The following is a 16348-nucleotide window of genomic DNA, read 5'->3' as shown; positions in this document are numbered from 1 at the left end:
AGTTAATATATAAACTTTAATCTTGTTTCTTTCTTTTTCCTCATATCATTAAACACATCAAATCTTTTTTTTTTCTTTTACTTTAACAGACTTTAATTTCAAACTTAAAAGAGTTTGGGAAACAAGGACCTCCTATAATAAATTTTACATAGACTATAGACTGGTAAAATGTGTGACTGTCCACTGTCAGTCTAGAGTCTGGCACCCAGAATGCCCTCTTAAGTTAGTATGGAAAGTTAGGGGGAGAATGAGGAAAGGAAGGTTAGTGATAATAGAACTATAATCTGCTTTGAGAATCCTTCCACTTCTCTCCAAGTACCTGAAGCTCATAAGAGATTTATTAACTAAAAAGAGGAAAATAGCCTGACCAGGAGGTGGCACAGTGGATAGAGCGTCAGACTGGGACCAGAGGACCCAGGTTTGAAACCCCAAGGTTGCTGGCTTGAGCATGGGATCATAGGCATGATCCCATGGTTGCTGGCTTGAGCCCCAAAGGTCACTGGCTTGAAGCTCAAGGTCACTGGCTTGAGCAAGGGATCACTTGCTCTGCTGTAGCCCCCTGGTCAAGGCACATATGAGAAAGCAGTCAATGAACAACTAAGGTGCCGCAACAAAGAATTGATGTTTCTCATCTCTCTCCTTTCCTGTCTGTCTGCCCCTATCTGTCCCTCTCTATGTCTCTGTCACACACAAAAAAAGAGGAAAATAATAAGTTTACAGTGGAGAAAACCTGAGAAACACCACTACTTTAATCAAGTAATCAAAGTTAACATCACTAGTAATAAGACAAATTGATACGTGTGCCTCTGATATGATGCATCGAGAAGACACATTACTTCTGTAATATTTCTGCCAGAAATGTGTAACCTGAATCTAACTATAAGGTAGTATCAAAGCTAAATGTGCTATTAAAAAAACTGACATGAACTTGTAAAAAAGATCATGGAAGCCTCATATTTAAAAAGATTAAAGAGATATGCCAATTAAATGCAATTTGTGATCTAGGATTTTCTTTTCCTAAAAAAAGAATCCAAAACAGTATTTACCAATTAAAAAAATTTGAATAGAATCTGTAGGCTATCTAATAGTATTGAATCAGTATTAACTCCCCAATTTTGATAAAGGAATTATGAAAGAAAATAACTTTAGGCAATATACACTGAAGTATTTAGGAGTAAAAGGAACATGTGTTCCTTTTATTACTAAATAAAGGGACTTTATAATAACTTGAACAAATATGGTAAAATATTAACATTTATAGAATCTGGGTGAAGTGTTTTTGGAAATTCTTTGCACTGTTTTGGCAACTGTTCTGTAAACCTCACTTTATTTAAAAGTAAAAAAGTTGATCCTGGTGAAGAGGTAAGTGCAGAGCAGATTGAATAAAGGAGGAAGTTGTGTTGGCTCCAGTCCAGGTGAAAAAGGAGGAGGAAGAGACAAAGATCTGATGCTGCATGAACAATTCGGACAAAGAAAGTACCATCTCCTGACAGACAGACAGGGACGGGAGATATTGGTTCTTTTCTAAATCAAGAACTCTTACCAATCTAGAAAAAAACATCCCATTCTTTTTGCCAAATAAAATAAAATCTAGATCTTCCCTGTCAGAATAAATATTAGTGTCTGGTCACATGAGGGTATGTTATCAAGGTCTTGATGTCCACAAATGATGAAAAACTTTCTGTAGTAATGGTTGGATTTTAAAAGCACACATCAGCTGAGCTGTTGTTCCTCTCTCTCTGGAACATGGCAGATGGAGTCTGAAGCGTACAACCAATGGAATGGAAGGATGTAATTCTTTGTGTTTGTGCCATTTAGTGCAGTCACCCAAGCATGTTCCTAGCAGAGTGCCCTTTGTACAGACTTAAGAACCACAGATGTACGTAAAAGCCATTCAGCAAAATTATACTCATCTGCACGATCTAACGAGGGGATGTTCAGTTTGTATTTGAAAACAAAAGGGTGACTACCCTCATTACTATGAATCTTGCTGGGACTAAATGCAATTATCTTATTTAATTCTTGTGTTCTTCATATGCAGTGTTTTAGAAAAGACAAAACTGAGGTTCAAAGAAGTTAAGCATCTGCCACAAGATTACACCTGGTAGCAGAGTCTAGATTTGAAGTGAGGTCCTTCTGACCTCAGACTTCCTGTTCTTTCTAATACTCCACCTCGTTTCCCCTTTCTTAGGTCCTGACAGGGAGAAGCACCTGCCTCAATAGACACTAACCTTGCCCTCCGCTACTGAGATAGGCCCATAAATGCAAGACTAACACTGTTCCCCTTGCAGGGAATGGTTCGTGATTGGGATTGCAATCCAATTTGAGCCAATAAAATATCGTAGTAACCCCTCCCCCATTATGTGCAGAGAGATATGTTCCAAGACAGCCTGTGGGAGCCTGAAACTGCAGGTAGTACCAAACCCTCTATATACCTTTTTTTTTTCTTATATATACATAACATTTTTACTTAAAGAAATTACTCTCAGGCTTCTCCTTGCTATAATGAATTTCCAGCATCATTATTCAGGGACTTTGGAGCATAATTATGTAAAATAAGGGTTACTTGAACACAACAAGCACTTGATACTGTGACCTTGGATGTGGTAAGCAAGACAAGCTACTGTCTACTGGGCAGGTAGCATACACATCGTGCAGATGCTGGACAAAGGGATGATTCATGTCCTGGGCAGGATGGAACAGGACAGTGGGAGATTTCATCACACTTGTTACTCAGAATGGCATGCAATTTTAAACTTATCAATTTTTTATTCCTGGAATTATCCTTTTTTTAAAAATTTTTAATTTTATTTATTCATTTTTAGAGAGGAGAGAGAGAGAGACAGAGGGAGAGAGGAGAGAGAGACAGAAAGAGAGAAGAGGGGAGGAGCTGGAAGCATCAACTCCCATATGTGCTTTGACCAGGCAAGCCCAGGGTTTTGAACCGGCGACCTCAGCATTTCCAGGTCGACGCTTTATCCCCTGCCGCCACCACAGGTCAGGCCGGAATTATCCTTTTCATACTTTCAGACCATGGTTGACCACGGGTAACTACAACCACTAAAAGCAAACCATAGAAAGTGAAACCATAGATAAAAAGTGACAACTGTATGTAGAGAAATTTGCTGGGACCTTCTGGGTAAGTTCTTCCTTAGTCTCATGGGAGTGCTTGCACAAACAAGGTCTTCTCTCCAACCTGTATTCTAACGAGAAATCATGGGTAGTCACAGCTATTGCTGGCCAACATCAAAAGACCACAGGAGGGACCTGCCTCAGGAAGCAGTGATGCTGTGGATGACAGAGTAGAGATGTGGAACACGGTATGGACCAGGAACATGGGTTCTTGATCATTGCTTCTACCCACGTGTGTTCTGGACACTCTCTTACTTTTCCAAAGACCTCTGCTCCTACAAAGCAGTTATTGCTGGGTTTCTTTCTCTTTACTGTCAGTATCTTGCTCTAAACTGGATATTAAAAATGTGTGTTGGATTCTTTTATTTTAAGCCAAAACAAGTGTTCTTGACTCAGTATTCTCTTCCTGCTCATCCCTTTTCTCTCCCCGCCTTTTCAAAACTTTCTGTTTGTACTTTCTCACATTCACATTTTCACCCATTCTAGCCTGGTTCCTATCTCAGAGAACTGTGCTTGACAATTTCACTGGTGACCTTCAACTTGCCCATGCCAATGGGCTTTTCTCTGTTCTCATTTTTCTTGACTTCCCTGCAGGATTTAAATGGGTTGAACATCCTCTCCTTCTTGGAATACTTCACACTCCCCTGGCCTTTCCCCTGTGGCTTCTCCTTCTCCTACACTGACTTTTCCTCTTTTGTTGAATATCTAAATGTTGGTTTGTCTCAAGGCTTGGTCCTAGGTCCTCTTCTCTATTTGTTTCGTCTCTTCTTGTACTCATTCAACACTCAATCAATAGTAATTGAATGTCTACTATATACCAGACTCTGTTCTAGGCACTTGAAATAAACAAAATTCCTGCTTTATAAAGCACATATTTTAGTGGAAGAGAAAAATAAACAAAAAAACCCCACCAAAATAAGTGTATAATATAATGACAGGTAGTCATAGTGTTAGCAAGAAGAATAGAGCAGTAATAGTGACAATTACAGTTTTTTTATAGCCAGGGTAGGAAACTCTAAACAGGTGACATTTGTATCTGAGAAAAGTGGAATGTGTGAGAAATACATTAAGGATGTCTCCAGGTCTTTGGTTTGTATGAAAGAAAAAATGATGGTACCATTCACAGAAGGAAGGAAGATAAACAGAGGAGAAGATTTGGAAGGGGAAATTCAAGAATTCTGATTTGAATGTATTAACAGGTCACCTGGACATATTAAGTGGTTGTTTGGATAGATTTTCTCTTGTGGTTGATTCCTTCCTCAAGTCTTAGGAAGACTTTACTGATCTCTGAGAGCATCCCCCCTGCCACTTTCTCTGCCCAGAGAGTCTCTATCACCCTCCTTAGTTTGTGGTCTTCATGACAGTCACCATAATCTATAATAACAAACTTGGCTATTGCTTGGCTATCCCCACTAAAACAATGTCCTGGGAAAACAGGGACCCAGGGACCTCATCTGTCATGTTCATAGCTGCATTTCTTGGGCTTAGTACTGTGCTTGTCATAGAGTAAGGGCTCAACAAATAACTGTTAATTAAGAGAACAAAGGGTAGACCAGTCCTCTGGAGAAGTCAGGACAAATAGTTCTTGTCTGAGCTCAATCAGTCACTAGTTATATGGCTTCAGACAAGTCACTTCTGCAGGATTTTCTCAACTGCAGACACTATTTGACTAGATGATTTCTAAAAAGCTAATTTGTCCACTTTGAAATTATATTTAAAATCCAAGATTTTAATTTATTTGTTCTGACCAAATTTGAACCTACAATCTCATTCTAGTAGTAATAATGTTGAATGACTTTCTGATACAGAACAAGTGTAAATTATGTTTAGGGGAACATTACCACAGGCATCCTATAGAATCCTATATTCCCACTCCTGGCCCCACTATATCCTCAGTCTCAGGATCATTCTGCTAGGATCCACTATGGGAACAGAAAGAAACAGTTGGCAATAAAGGAGAAGAAGAGAAGGGATTCATTTTCTGGAATATTACTGAGTACCTATCACCAGTACAGTTCAAGCCTTATAAGGTATACTGACATATTTCATATGTATTTAGAGTTATTTGAATTTTCAGGCATATTTTCACAAAACCCTGTAAAGTAGGTATTAATACCCCCATTTCACTGATCAGGAAGATTAACTGATTTCCCCTAGTTCATGCAAGTGGCAGAAAAAAAAATTAGAGTCAATATCTCCCCACACACACACATACACCCATTGGGCTTTCCACACCATACATAGATGCCTATAGTCAAGGGCAAACCATCTAGGATATAACCAATTCCTCTAGATTCAGGTCTATTTGTTGAATCAACAAATGAAAAAAACTGGATTAAAAAATACTCTTGGAACCCAGTGTTCAATGAACAGACAGTTTACATTTCAGATCATCTGGGAAAAGCTGTAGCAAATCCATTAATTACTATGTAAATTAGATGTATAGCTAGGTGGAAATAATGCCACAAAAATATCAACTTGCAAAGATTTCTGTTCTAAAATGAAATAGCAAGATTTCCCGGGGCTCCTGGAGAAGGAAGAGGAGGTTGTCAGGAATATATTCCCTATATGATCACCCATCGGAAGATCCCTCACTTCGTTTTCCTTTGCCTCAGCAAATTTTGAAGGTTTCCCTTTCAAAAGAATCCTGTTATTTCTTTTTTGACAGAGACAGAGAGAGAGTCAGAGAGAGGGATAGATAGGGACAGACAGACAGGAAGGGAGAGAGATGAGAAACATCAATTTTTCATTATGGCACTTTAGTTGTTCATTGATTGCTTTCTCATATGTGCCTTGACCGTGGTGCTACAGCAGACCGAGTAACCCCTTGCTCGAGCCAGTGACCTTGGGTCCAAGCTGGTGAGCTTTGCTCAAACCAGATGAGCCTGTGCTCAAGCTGGTGAGCTCGGGGTCTCGAACCTAAGTCCTCCACATCCCAGTCCCACGCTCTATCCATTGTGCCACTGCCTGCTCAGGTGAATCCTGTTATTTCTTAATGGGAAAAGAAATTATTTTCAAATAAGGTATCTTTATTATAGGTCTCTTGCTCTGGTGTGCGTGTGTGCGTGTGTGTGTGTGTGTGTGTGCGCACGCGCGCGTGCACGAATGAAGACATGAACCTATCTATGCCACAACTGATATGTAAAACTACAAGTGAGTCTTACCAGCTGGCATGATTCTGAAGGAATAACTTTTTAGGCCCATATATATAAATCAGGGACAAAAAACAACGCAGATGCGGTGTAGTTCCTTTCTCTCTCTTCCAGCCTGGAAAAAGGGTTTGGATGTTGTGAATACAGAAAGGAGTCATTATTTTTTCCTTCTCTACTAATAAACAATGACAAAAGCAGACATCTAAGAAATAAAATGTCAACAAAGCAAGATTATAAATAGAAAAATGAATAAATAACATTTATTTTGTACAAATGGTTGTCAAGGTAAGAGAGTCCCCCGCGGGCAGAAAGCGCCCATGGGCAGGGCCTTGCCCTGGACGCTGGGCGCGCTCAGAGCAGCAGCAGGGAGCCCAGCAGCAGTTCGCCCTGGCCCAGCAGGCGGCCCCGCTCCAGGCCGCGGCCCCTGTTCTCGGCCTTGACGCGCACGGCCAGGCGGCGCACCTCGTCCTCCGACAACCCGTCGAAGCAGAAGTCCTGGTCGAAGAGGGCCTTGCGAGGGCTCCGCCGGACCACGATGCTGCGCTGCTGGCGCGTCTTGCCGGCCGGCTGCAGGACGAGGCTGACGCGGCAGCCGACGGCGCGGGGCTCGGCGGCCCCTCCGGCCGGGCCCTCGGGGCGGAGCAGCCGGATGCGGAGGCGCCCGCTGGCCGGACTGTACTCGGCGGCCAGGCGCAGGGCGCCGCCGGCGCGACCCAGACTCACGGTGCCCTCGGCCTCCAGGCGCTCGGGCCGCGGGCCGGAGGGCAGCGGAGGGGACGCGGAGAGGGTCCGAGCCGGGGACCCGGAGCCACTGCCGCGCTCCTCGTCCTCGTCCTCGTCCCCGCTGGACACAGAGCGGGCGCGGGTGAGGCCCCGACTCCTCCGGGCCCGCAGCGCGCGGTTCAGTAGCATTTCGGGGGCACGCAGGAGACGGTGGCCGCGGGGCCGCGGGGCGAGCGTGTTCCGGAGAGGGCAGGGGCCACCGGGGACCGCGGGAGCGAGGGCTTCGCCATGGGACCCGAGGGTGGCGTCTTTTCCTCCGCTGCCACCGTAGGTGTGAGCCCGCGGGCGGAGCGCGATGGCTGCGGGGTCCCCGAGGAAGAGCGACTCCTTGCGGCGGGTGTGCGGACTCTCGAGCAGCGCGCAGAAGCCGTAGGCGGTGCGCGCGCGGGGCAGGTGCGGCAGCGAGAGCGCCGCCTGCGAGCGGGGGTCCCAGTCCGTGCGCCCCGCGCCGTCGTCGGCACCTCTGGGCCACAGGTCTGGCTCGGCCGCGCACCGCCGGGGCACAGCGGCGGCCGCGGGCGGGGAATCGGACGTGCAGGGCGCGGGCAGCCGCGGCGGGATGCAGAACTCGGGGATCCGGCCCGGGGTGAGCACGTTGCAGAAGGCCGGCTCCGGAACTTCGCTGCCCGAGGCCGAGGCGCGGAGTTTGCCGAGGAGCCCCATCCTCCGAGTCTGTGGCTGGGCGTGGCGGGAAGAAGCACACCTGCGAGAGAGAGAGAGAGGAGCTGATGAGTTTGAACACTTGGGACCCCTGGAGACATGGAGACTTCGTCCCGGGGCCCTCTGAAGGTACCAACGCGCCTACCACCCCGGCCAGTCCAGTTCGAGCCGAGCTCTCGCACACCCGCAGACCCGCCCGCCTTCCATTCATTGGTACTAAATAAACGACAAAATAGAAATCAGACCTTTTCCTCTGCCTCGGTCACTCTGGGTCAAGAGGTTCAAGTTCAGCTCCAGCTGCCTCCAGGTCTCGACTGGGGCTGCAGCTTCAGCACTGTGGCCAGGACAGTGGCGCTCCTCACTTATACGGGTAGCCTGAGTCCCGCCCCTTGGCTGGGAGCCCAACTCCTGGAGGCCCTGGGCAGCCCGCCTTCCCGGTTACCCTTTCCCGGAGACGCTGGGCGGCCCTGCAGAAGGTGATCTGGTGTAAGCAAGGCTGTTGGCGGAACAGGCACCCTCTGCTCAGCGCTAGAACCTGCATCCTCTCTGCGTGCCCGAAGCCCCCTTACACAGCCCTGTGAAAGGTTGTAGGCGAAGATACGATGCCTCTTCAGCCTGCGAAGGGACGAGTGGCAGCTGAAAATTTATGGCGACCTCTTGGAGAAGGTGAAGCAGGATGAGGAAACAGGAAATTCCTTTTTGCTGGGAGCTAACTCCTGTTTCCCTGAACGTGACTTACACACCCTAGGAACTTTATTTTACTGCCCCAAGCACCTGCCATGTGTAGACCAATATGATTTACATGGTATTCGTGTATTAGCTTTTACCGGTCTCCCTCTGCTGGACGATGACTTCCTTAATATACAGCTCACAAAAATTAAGGGATATGTCAAAATGAATATGAAGCTATAAAATATTAGCTATGGAATATTAGTATAGGGCCTGACTCAGACAATGCCATGAATACAGGTGAAGTGGGTGGATTAATGTATGCAAAATTTTCTGAATGACTACATGCTCTGCCTGTCATGCTGATTGTCACAAAAGATGGGGCTCTGGCTCATGCTCTATAAATAACACTTGATATTTCCAAAGTTAGCCCTTTTCTCTCTGCCCCAATATAGAGGTATTCCGTTAGAAAGCACATTACAGGAAATCTAGGTTGCCTCTTTTCACCCCCAACCTTTATTTTTCCAAGATGACAAAACTGGAAATCCAGAGGGACTTGAGGAAATTCCATAAAGGCTAAATTAAGCCAGTTAATGGCAGAACCTGGAAGTTGCAGTTTCCTGTTTATTTGACTTGGTGTGTAATGCTTCCTGTAATCTAAAATGCCCTTTCTCTGCTTTCTCTTTCTGTAGGAACTCCTGTTTATTTTCCCGTAATGCAGCCAGACGTCATTCCTTCTGGACCCTTTACCCAGCTCCCCCACCACAGCTCATTGGCCCCTCCTCATTCTCTTTCCATACACATTCTATGTACCACCATGGCTGCATTTAGCATGTTGCTTTAGAATTTGTGGTTTACATGTTTGTCTTCCCTAACAGACTGTGAGTTTCTTGAGGGCAAAGCCTAAGGCGACTCAACCAGAGTAGAGTTTGGGGGACCTATTATAAATATATGCAAAATATATAAGTTCTACAGTCCAGAACCTGGGTCGTCCTCCATCCCAGTTGCCCTATCTAAGGACAAGTGAGGCTGTCTTGTTTATCTCTTATCCAATTTCAGCACCTGGGGATACAATGCCAGGTGAAGAATAAGTACTCAGTAAACATTTGATGAATTATAGTGTGTAAACCTGATCTACAATCCAGGTCTTATGACTGTTTGGTGTTTTTAACCACATTATTTCTCTATGTTATTCCATTATTTTCTTATAACAATCTAGGAAGGTGGACATTGTTTCTGTTGACCTGATACTGAGGTTCAGGTTAAGGGACTTGTCTTAGGGTCATTCAAACTATGAATCATAGCCCAATATGGCAAGTTCCAGTTTTCGGCTAATTTCTTTTTTTTTTTTTTTTTTTTTTTCTGAAGCTGGAAACGGGGAGAGACAGTCAGACAGACTCCCGCATGCGCCCGACCGGGATCCACCTGGCACGCCCACCAGGGGCGACGCTCTGCCCACCAGGGGGCGATGCTCTGCCCCTCTGGGGCGTCGCTCTGCCGCGACCAGAGCCACTCTAGCGCCTGGGGCAGAGGCCAAGGAGCCATCCCCAGCGCCCGGGCCATCTTTGCTCCAATGGAGCCTTGGCTGCGGGAAGGGAAGAGAGAGACAGAGAGGAAGGAGGGGGTGGGGGTGGAGAAGCAAATGGGCGCTTCTCCTATGTGCCCTGGCCGGGAATCGAACCTGGGTCCCCCGCACGCCAGGCCGATGCTCTACCGCTGAGCCAACCGGCCAGGGCCTTTCGGCTAATTTCTTTATCTCTTCCTCTCTCTTCCCTCCCTCCCCTGTTCCCTCCTTCTTTCCCTTCCTTCCTCCTTCCATTAATTCACTCAGTCCATTGTAATTCACTGAATCTATTGTGTATCAAGCATTTAGTGTGTGGCTTGTGTTGCACTTTACATCAGAATATTAATTATTAAAACAACTTAGACTACTATGAAGTATTTTCCACTATCCTTGCTTTGGAATAAGTACTATTCTTTCCAAATTCTAAGGAGAATGACTGTTTTCCCTGGTTAGTAATTAATGCTTTTCCTCTATACACTCTTGTGATGGGGCCAGCCTGAATCTATATGAAGCCAAGGAGCTGTAACTATTCCTACCATAGCCTCACTTGGAAGCAGAGGAGTCCCTAGGGCTCTCATTGCACCATTTCCCTTTGAGTCTTCAGACCAATCTGCATATTAGTGGGTGAATGGTCTTTAAAGCAGAGCCCACACACCTTACATCCTGCTGGTGTGCAAGCTCCATTCATTTCAGACCTCAATAAAAATGGCTTTCACTCTCCTGAAGGTCTTTGTGACATGAACACATAAACATTTCCTCGATAGGTAAATACCACTGAAAGCAGAACACGGGATATGAGTTATTGTGCTGCCAGCACTTCCCTGTTCCTAGAACAACAGAAGCATGGCTATAAGCATGGTCTCTATCTAGAGGGTTTTCCAGAACCATTAGTTTCCATGAATCAATATTCTACAGAAGAGAAAGTAAGATACAGAAAAATTAAATTATTTACCCAGGGATACAGTCCAGTCACTCATTCATTAAACTCATAGCTGCAGGCTGTATTCGTAGATAGAGGCCTGGCTTTCTTCCTGATCAGAAATCACGCTGGGAGAAGTGAAAAACAACCCCAGTGGAAAATCTCTGATCGCTTCAGTTGTTTCATTGTCTCATGTCTTAAAAGTCCACCATCATCTTGTATTCAAAGCTGTGAGATTGTTATTTCAAAGAAACTATCCCAATAATAATTTTTTTCAAGCACATTCACTGTATTCTGGGTTTTATTTAATCCCTAAAACAACCCTTTAAAGAAGGTCAGGATGTAAAAAACTATGGCTCGTGGAATATAAATAACTTGTCCAAAGTCTCACATCCCGTAAGAACAAAACTGGGACTCCAACCAAGTTCCACGTGGCTCCTTATCTTCTGTGCTTATAACGACTTTCCTATAGTGCCTCCTTCCAAGCTCTTTGTCCTGAACCCACTTCCTCTTTAGGCAGCTACATAAAAGAGAAAGAGACCCTTTTTTCAAGGCTTTAAGTTGAAACTAATCACCTTGTTGTTAACACCAGCACCTAATCGATTACGACATGCAAATGTCATCAGCAGGAAATCACTAGTTATTCACATTAGTGCTCTCTTGTCACCTGTGGAGGGGTTCTTGCCCCCCAACTCTCAGAATAGAAATAAAGTGAGGAGGCGAAGCAGAATGAGAAGAGAAGAGTTTTACTAAAAACAGGGCCAAAGGAAAAGGGAGAGAAAGCAAGCTCGATGCATCAAAGGAGCACACAATTACAGAGAGCATGACTCCCTGTACTGCTGATGGCATTTGGCTTATACAGTGTGGGGGTTGATTTGAGCAGGTGCACAGTAGATCTCTTTGTTCTCCAGGTTCCTGCTCTGGGCTGGCATTGACTGGCATAGGTGCAGAGGCATTGGTTTGGGGTGTACCCAAAGGGAAGCCTAACCTTAGAGAAAGAGGCTCAAGAAGTAACTAAAGGGCATTCTCATCCAGCCAAGAGTCTCAGTATCAGTTTATCTCAGTATCATTTGTTAACCAAATCCTTGTCCTCCCAGGAAGTGTATTCATTCTCTTTATACCTGGTTGCAAAACAGGATTTGAAGTGATTTACATATCAAAGACCCAGGGAACGTTTCAAAGGCTAGAACCTGACATAGTGAAAATGGAAAAGACTTGTGATTAGCTGGGTAAACTACCCTGAACGAACTAGACTTGGTAGTCAGCATGCATACAAATATCAAATTACAATGTTGTACACCTGAAACTTGTATAATGTTATAAGCCAATGTTACCTCAATAAAAAAAAACTGATATGTATTGATACCTATGCCCGTAGAATGGAAAGAACAAGGTGTGAAGGTTGTTAAAGAAGTTCCAGGCCCTGGCCAGTTGGCTCAGCGGTAGAGCGTCAGCCTGGTGTGCGGGGAACCCGGGTTCGATTCCCGGCCAGGGCACATAGGAGAAGTGCCCATTTGCTTCTCCACCCCCCCCCTCCTTCCTCTCTCTTCCCCTCCCGCAGCCGAGGCTCCATTGGAGCAAAGATGGCCTGGGCGCTGGGGATGGCTCCTTGGCCTCTGCCCCAGGCGCTAGAGTGGCTCTGGTCGCGGCAGAGCGACGCCCCGGAGGGGCAGAGCATTGCCCCCTGGTGGGCAGAGCGTCGCCCCTGGTCGGGTGCATGCGGGAGTCTGTCTGACTGTCTCTCCCCGTTTCCAGCTTCAGAAAAATACAAAAAAAAAAAAAAAGAAGAAGTTCCAGTGGGAAGACTGGGATAGTGAGAAGTCCTGCAGGAGCCTCACGTTCCACTAGGCTTAGAAACCCAGCAAAGAAGCAGTCTAAATGCCCAGTGGTGTGGGAATGGCCACATCCCCTTTACAGAAAAAAGACAGTCATGGAAAATCACCATCTCGAAGACATTAGCAACACAAAAATGTGTTTCTGACAGAGCATTCAATGAAACTAGCAATGTACAAAATTATATATTCCTTAACATGACAATTGAATGGTGATATGGTTTCCTAAGGTCCAGAATGGAAGATAATATAAAACATCAATGTCGGCCCTGGCCTGTTGGCTCAGTGGTAGAGCGTCAGCCTGGCGTGCAGGGGTCCTGGGTTCGATTCCCAGCCAGGGCACACAGGAGAAGCGCCCATCTGCTTCTCCACCCCTCCCCCTCTCCTTCCTCTCTGTCTCTCTCTTCCCCTCCCACAGCCAAGGCTCCATTGGAGCAAAGTTGGCCCAGGTGCTGAGGATGGCTCCAGGGCCTCTGCCTCAGGCGCTAGAATGGCTCTGGTTGCAACAGAGCGAAGCCCCAGATGGGCGGAGCATCGCGCCCTGGTGGGCATGCCGGGTGGATCCCGGTTGGGCGCATGCGGGAGTCTGTCTGACTGCCTCCCCATTTCCAACTTCAGAAAAATACAAAAAAACAAACAAAAAACAATATTAAAAAAACAACAACATCAATGTCTACTTTGTGTGTATTCAAGTTTTTATCGATTTATGTTTTGGGTCATTGAAAGTTAGTTTGAGCAAGCTTACAAAAATATATGCATCATGATCAGATAAAATTAAAAAGAAGTGAAGTAGTTTGAGCAGAAGGAAACAAAGATAAGGAAGATGTGATAAACCCAGAAATGAGGTTAGAATTGGAAACGTGCATAAAGGTTTGTGACTGCTGCAGCACCACAGAAGGAGCCCAGGGCCTGGCAACAGCAAAGCTGACTTTGAGCTCTAGTTCAGCAATGTACTTTCTCTGTGTTTGTGAGCAAGTCATTGCACCTCCAACATGCTTTGTAGTCATTTGTAAGATGGAATAGATAAAAATTCCTTCCTGAAGGGAGATAGGAATTTTCACATGCAAGTACTTACTTTGAGTTGCTATTCCCTGAAAGCAATATATGACCCTCACAGCTACCCACTCCCCTGCTGCACACACACACCTGCCTTCAAGACTCCCTATTCATCCTTCTGGGACCGTGTTCAAACATCACTTCCTCCTGAAAGCTCTCTATGATTGCCCAGGGTTGGTCATGTGCCCCTTTTCTGGGATCTTTCCTCAGCATGAAGGTTAGAAAGTACATTTTGGAGTCCCTCAAATTTGGGTTCACAATCCCGCTCTGCCACTTTCTACGTGTGTGACATTGGCCAAGTTAGTAAAATCTTCTGAGCTCCAATGTTACCTGTTAAGTAAGAGTAATAATACTTCCATTTTGTGAGGATTAGAGATTGGTTATAGGAAGCACCCACGATAAGGCTCAGTAAATTTTGGTTATTATTGCTAAAATGATTTCCTTGGGCTAAGTTCCCCAGGTTAAACTTGTAAAATTTTTTAGTTTGCTTAAAGCACATTAAGTCTATATTACATTTTAAGGTATAGCTTTTGAAAACCAGTTTGTGAAAAACATATGAAACTTTAAAAAACAAATCTGTTCCTTGTCCACACTGAAAGAGCTTCAAAGAATTACAGACTAATATAAATATTATTACAATTAAATGTTTATCAAGCTAAGGGTTAATCAAAAACAGTCTCTATATTTTCCCTGGAGGGGTGTCTGGATTCTTTCTATCATTCCTTTTGTGTTGTTTGTTCTCTTAGATATATATATATATATATATATATATATATATATATACACACACACACACACACACACACACACACATATATATACATACATTAGACACAACTTCTTGGTCATTTTTAAGTGCTATAAATATCTCCTTGTGACTTACTTTTTATATTTTTATTATGTCTTTTGAGAAATAGTTTTAAAATTTTAATGTAATCAGATGTATTGGTTTTTCCTTTGTGATTTTGCTTAAGAAACAATTCCCTGCCCCAAGGTCATAAAGATATGTTTCTCTGTTTTAAACTAAGAGTTTTGCTTATTCACATTTAGGTCATTAATATACTAATAAGCAGAATTTTCAGTCAGTGTTCTGTAAAGGTGAAAGGGCTTCCTTAAGAGGTTGTATGCTCCCCGTCTTTTCTTTGGAGTTATTCAAGTAGTCTGGACAGTCATGAGATAAGAATGTTATAAGGAATAGTTGAGGAGAGAATGGTTGTATAAACCATATCGTCTGTTTGGTCATCTAAGTACAACATAGTATTGCCAGAAAATAATCCAACATTTTAGATATTATCCCAGAGGTTACTCTTTCTTGATTTAAAAGCCACAATATACTCTACAAAGTTATTTAAGGTTTTGGGAAAGTCAGCAAATGCTATAAATTGACAAACCTTGTCACCTGTTGGTAACCATGAAGAATTAAACATAAACAGCCTATAGTTACCCGCTTTGCAACGTAACTGCTCTCATTTCATGGTGGGTGGGCACTGGGGACTAAATGTTACTCATTTTGATTTTCATTATTAGTCTCAGAAAACACAGGCTGCCTGGGTTCTATTCCAACTCCATCACTATTGAGTTGTATGAGCCTGGGCAAAATTTTTAATTTATTTAAGCCTCAGTTGTATTTTTTTCCTCATCTATTCCATTTAGATAATAGCTGTAACTACATTCTAGGGTTATGCTAATGGTAATTCATGTAAAGTCATTATGAACAGTGTCTGGCATTTATTTAGTAAATCTTATCTATTTTTTGCTAGTAGTAGTGAAGGTAACAGTAGGATTTTATCACCACACTCATCGTTATTATATTAGGTTAAAATTTTTAGACGCAGACAAGAACTTAAAAAGGAAAAAATGGAAAAAAGACAACTAACTAGTGGATACCTATTCTGAGCCAAGCCCTTTACAAAAGATCCCTCATCTAATCCTTCATCAATCCTGCCAAGGTACCATTACCTAACTTTTAAAGATAAATTTTGGCTCAGAGAGTTTAAATAACTCCTCTTAAGGTTACATGCGTGGTCTGTAACCACAGAGCTAGGGTCTAAATGCTGGCTGATGCAACAGCCTAAATGCTGCAGTGTTAATGCTGCCTTCCATAAGTTAGCAGAGGCTCCAACTTATTCATGGATCTGTCCCCAGAGCCTAATCACCCGGGGCTGGACTGGCTATAGTGAATTGACTTCACCTTTCTTTTTAGCGTGTAGTCAGACATTTGTCTTGAGTCATATTTTCCTGCTCAGTTGAAAGTTGACACCATTTGTATGTGTCAAGCCAGGTGGGGACAAACCAACTTGAAGAGCCACCTTCTTTGCCACTGTGTTTGATTAGATGACAGAGACCCAACAAGGCTGTAAGGCTGAACTGTCGAAGTTGAATAAAAGATAGATGCTGGATCTACTGAGGTAGCTGGGATTCCCATTTCAGACAGTGACTAATATCACTTTACTCCCATTTGGTATCCCTGTGGCAGAATTAACTTGGAAGGAGAAAGCCTCATGGGCCCAAGGGGAGTCTGTGTACCATGTACACCTGTGCACGTAACTATTGAGAGCAACAGGGTAGGTGGAGCCACAGA

At 44.3% G+C, this 16348-nt stretch overlaps 1 protein-coding gene across 1 annotated transcript; it reads right to left on the bottom strand.

The window, feature by feature from the left end:
* Positions 1–6515: 6515 nt before the first annotated feature.
* On the bottom strand, positions 6516–8366 carry LOC136334235 (C2 calcium-dependent domain-containing protein 4A-like). The gene is made up of 2 exons (XM_066274212.1): positions 7973–8366; positions 6516–7770 (listed from the first exon to the last, which is right to left on the bottom strand). Exon 2 carries the CDS (start codon positions 7728–7730, stop codon positions 6636–6638), a length of 1095 nt encoding a protein of 364 aa, XP_066130309.1. The 5' UTR covers positions 7731–7770; positions 7973–8366; the 3' UTR covers positions 6516–6635.
* Between the last annotated feature and the right edge of the window lie 7982 nt (positions 8367–16348).

The sequence above is a fragment of the Saccopteryx bilineata genome, chromosome 4, assembly GCF_036850765.1.
Source record: "Saccopteryx bilineata isolate mSacBil1 chromosome 4, mSacBil1_pri_phased_curated, whole genome shotgun sequence".
Lineage (NCBI taxonomy): Eukaryota > Metazoa > Chordata > Mammalia > Chiroptera > Emballonuridae > Saccopteryx > Saccopteryx bilineata.
The sequence above is the reverse complement of the archived record's forward strand: the minus strand, read 5'-3'. Positions and strand labels throughout refer to the sequence as shown.

Excerpts from the sequence above, each read along its gene's own strand:
- LOC136334235 (XM_066274212.1), bottom strand. The coding sequence starts at position 7,730 with ATGGGGCTCCTCGGCAAACTCCGCGCCTCGGCCTCGGGCAGCGAAGTT.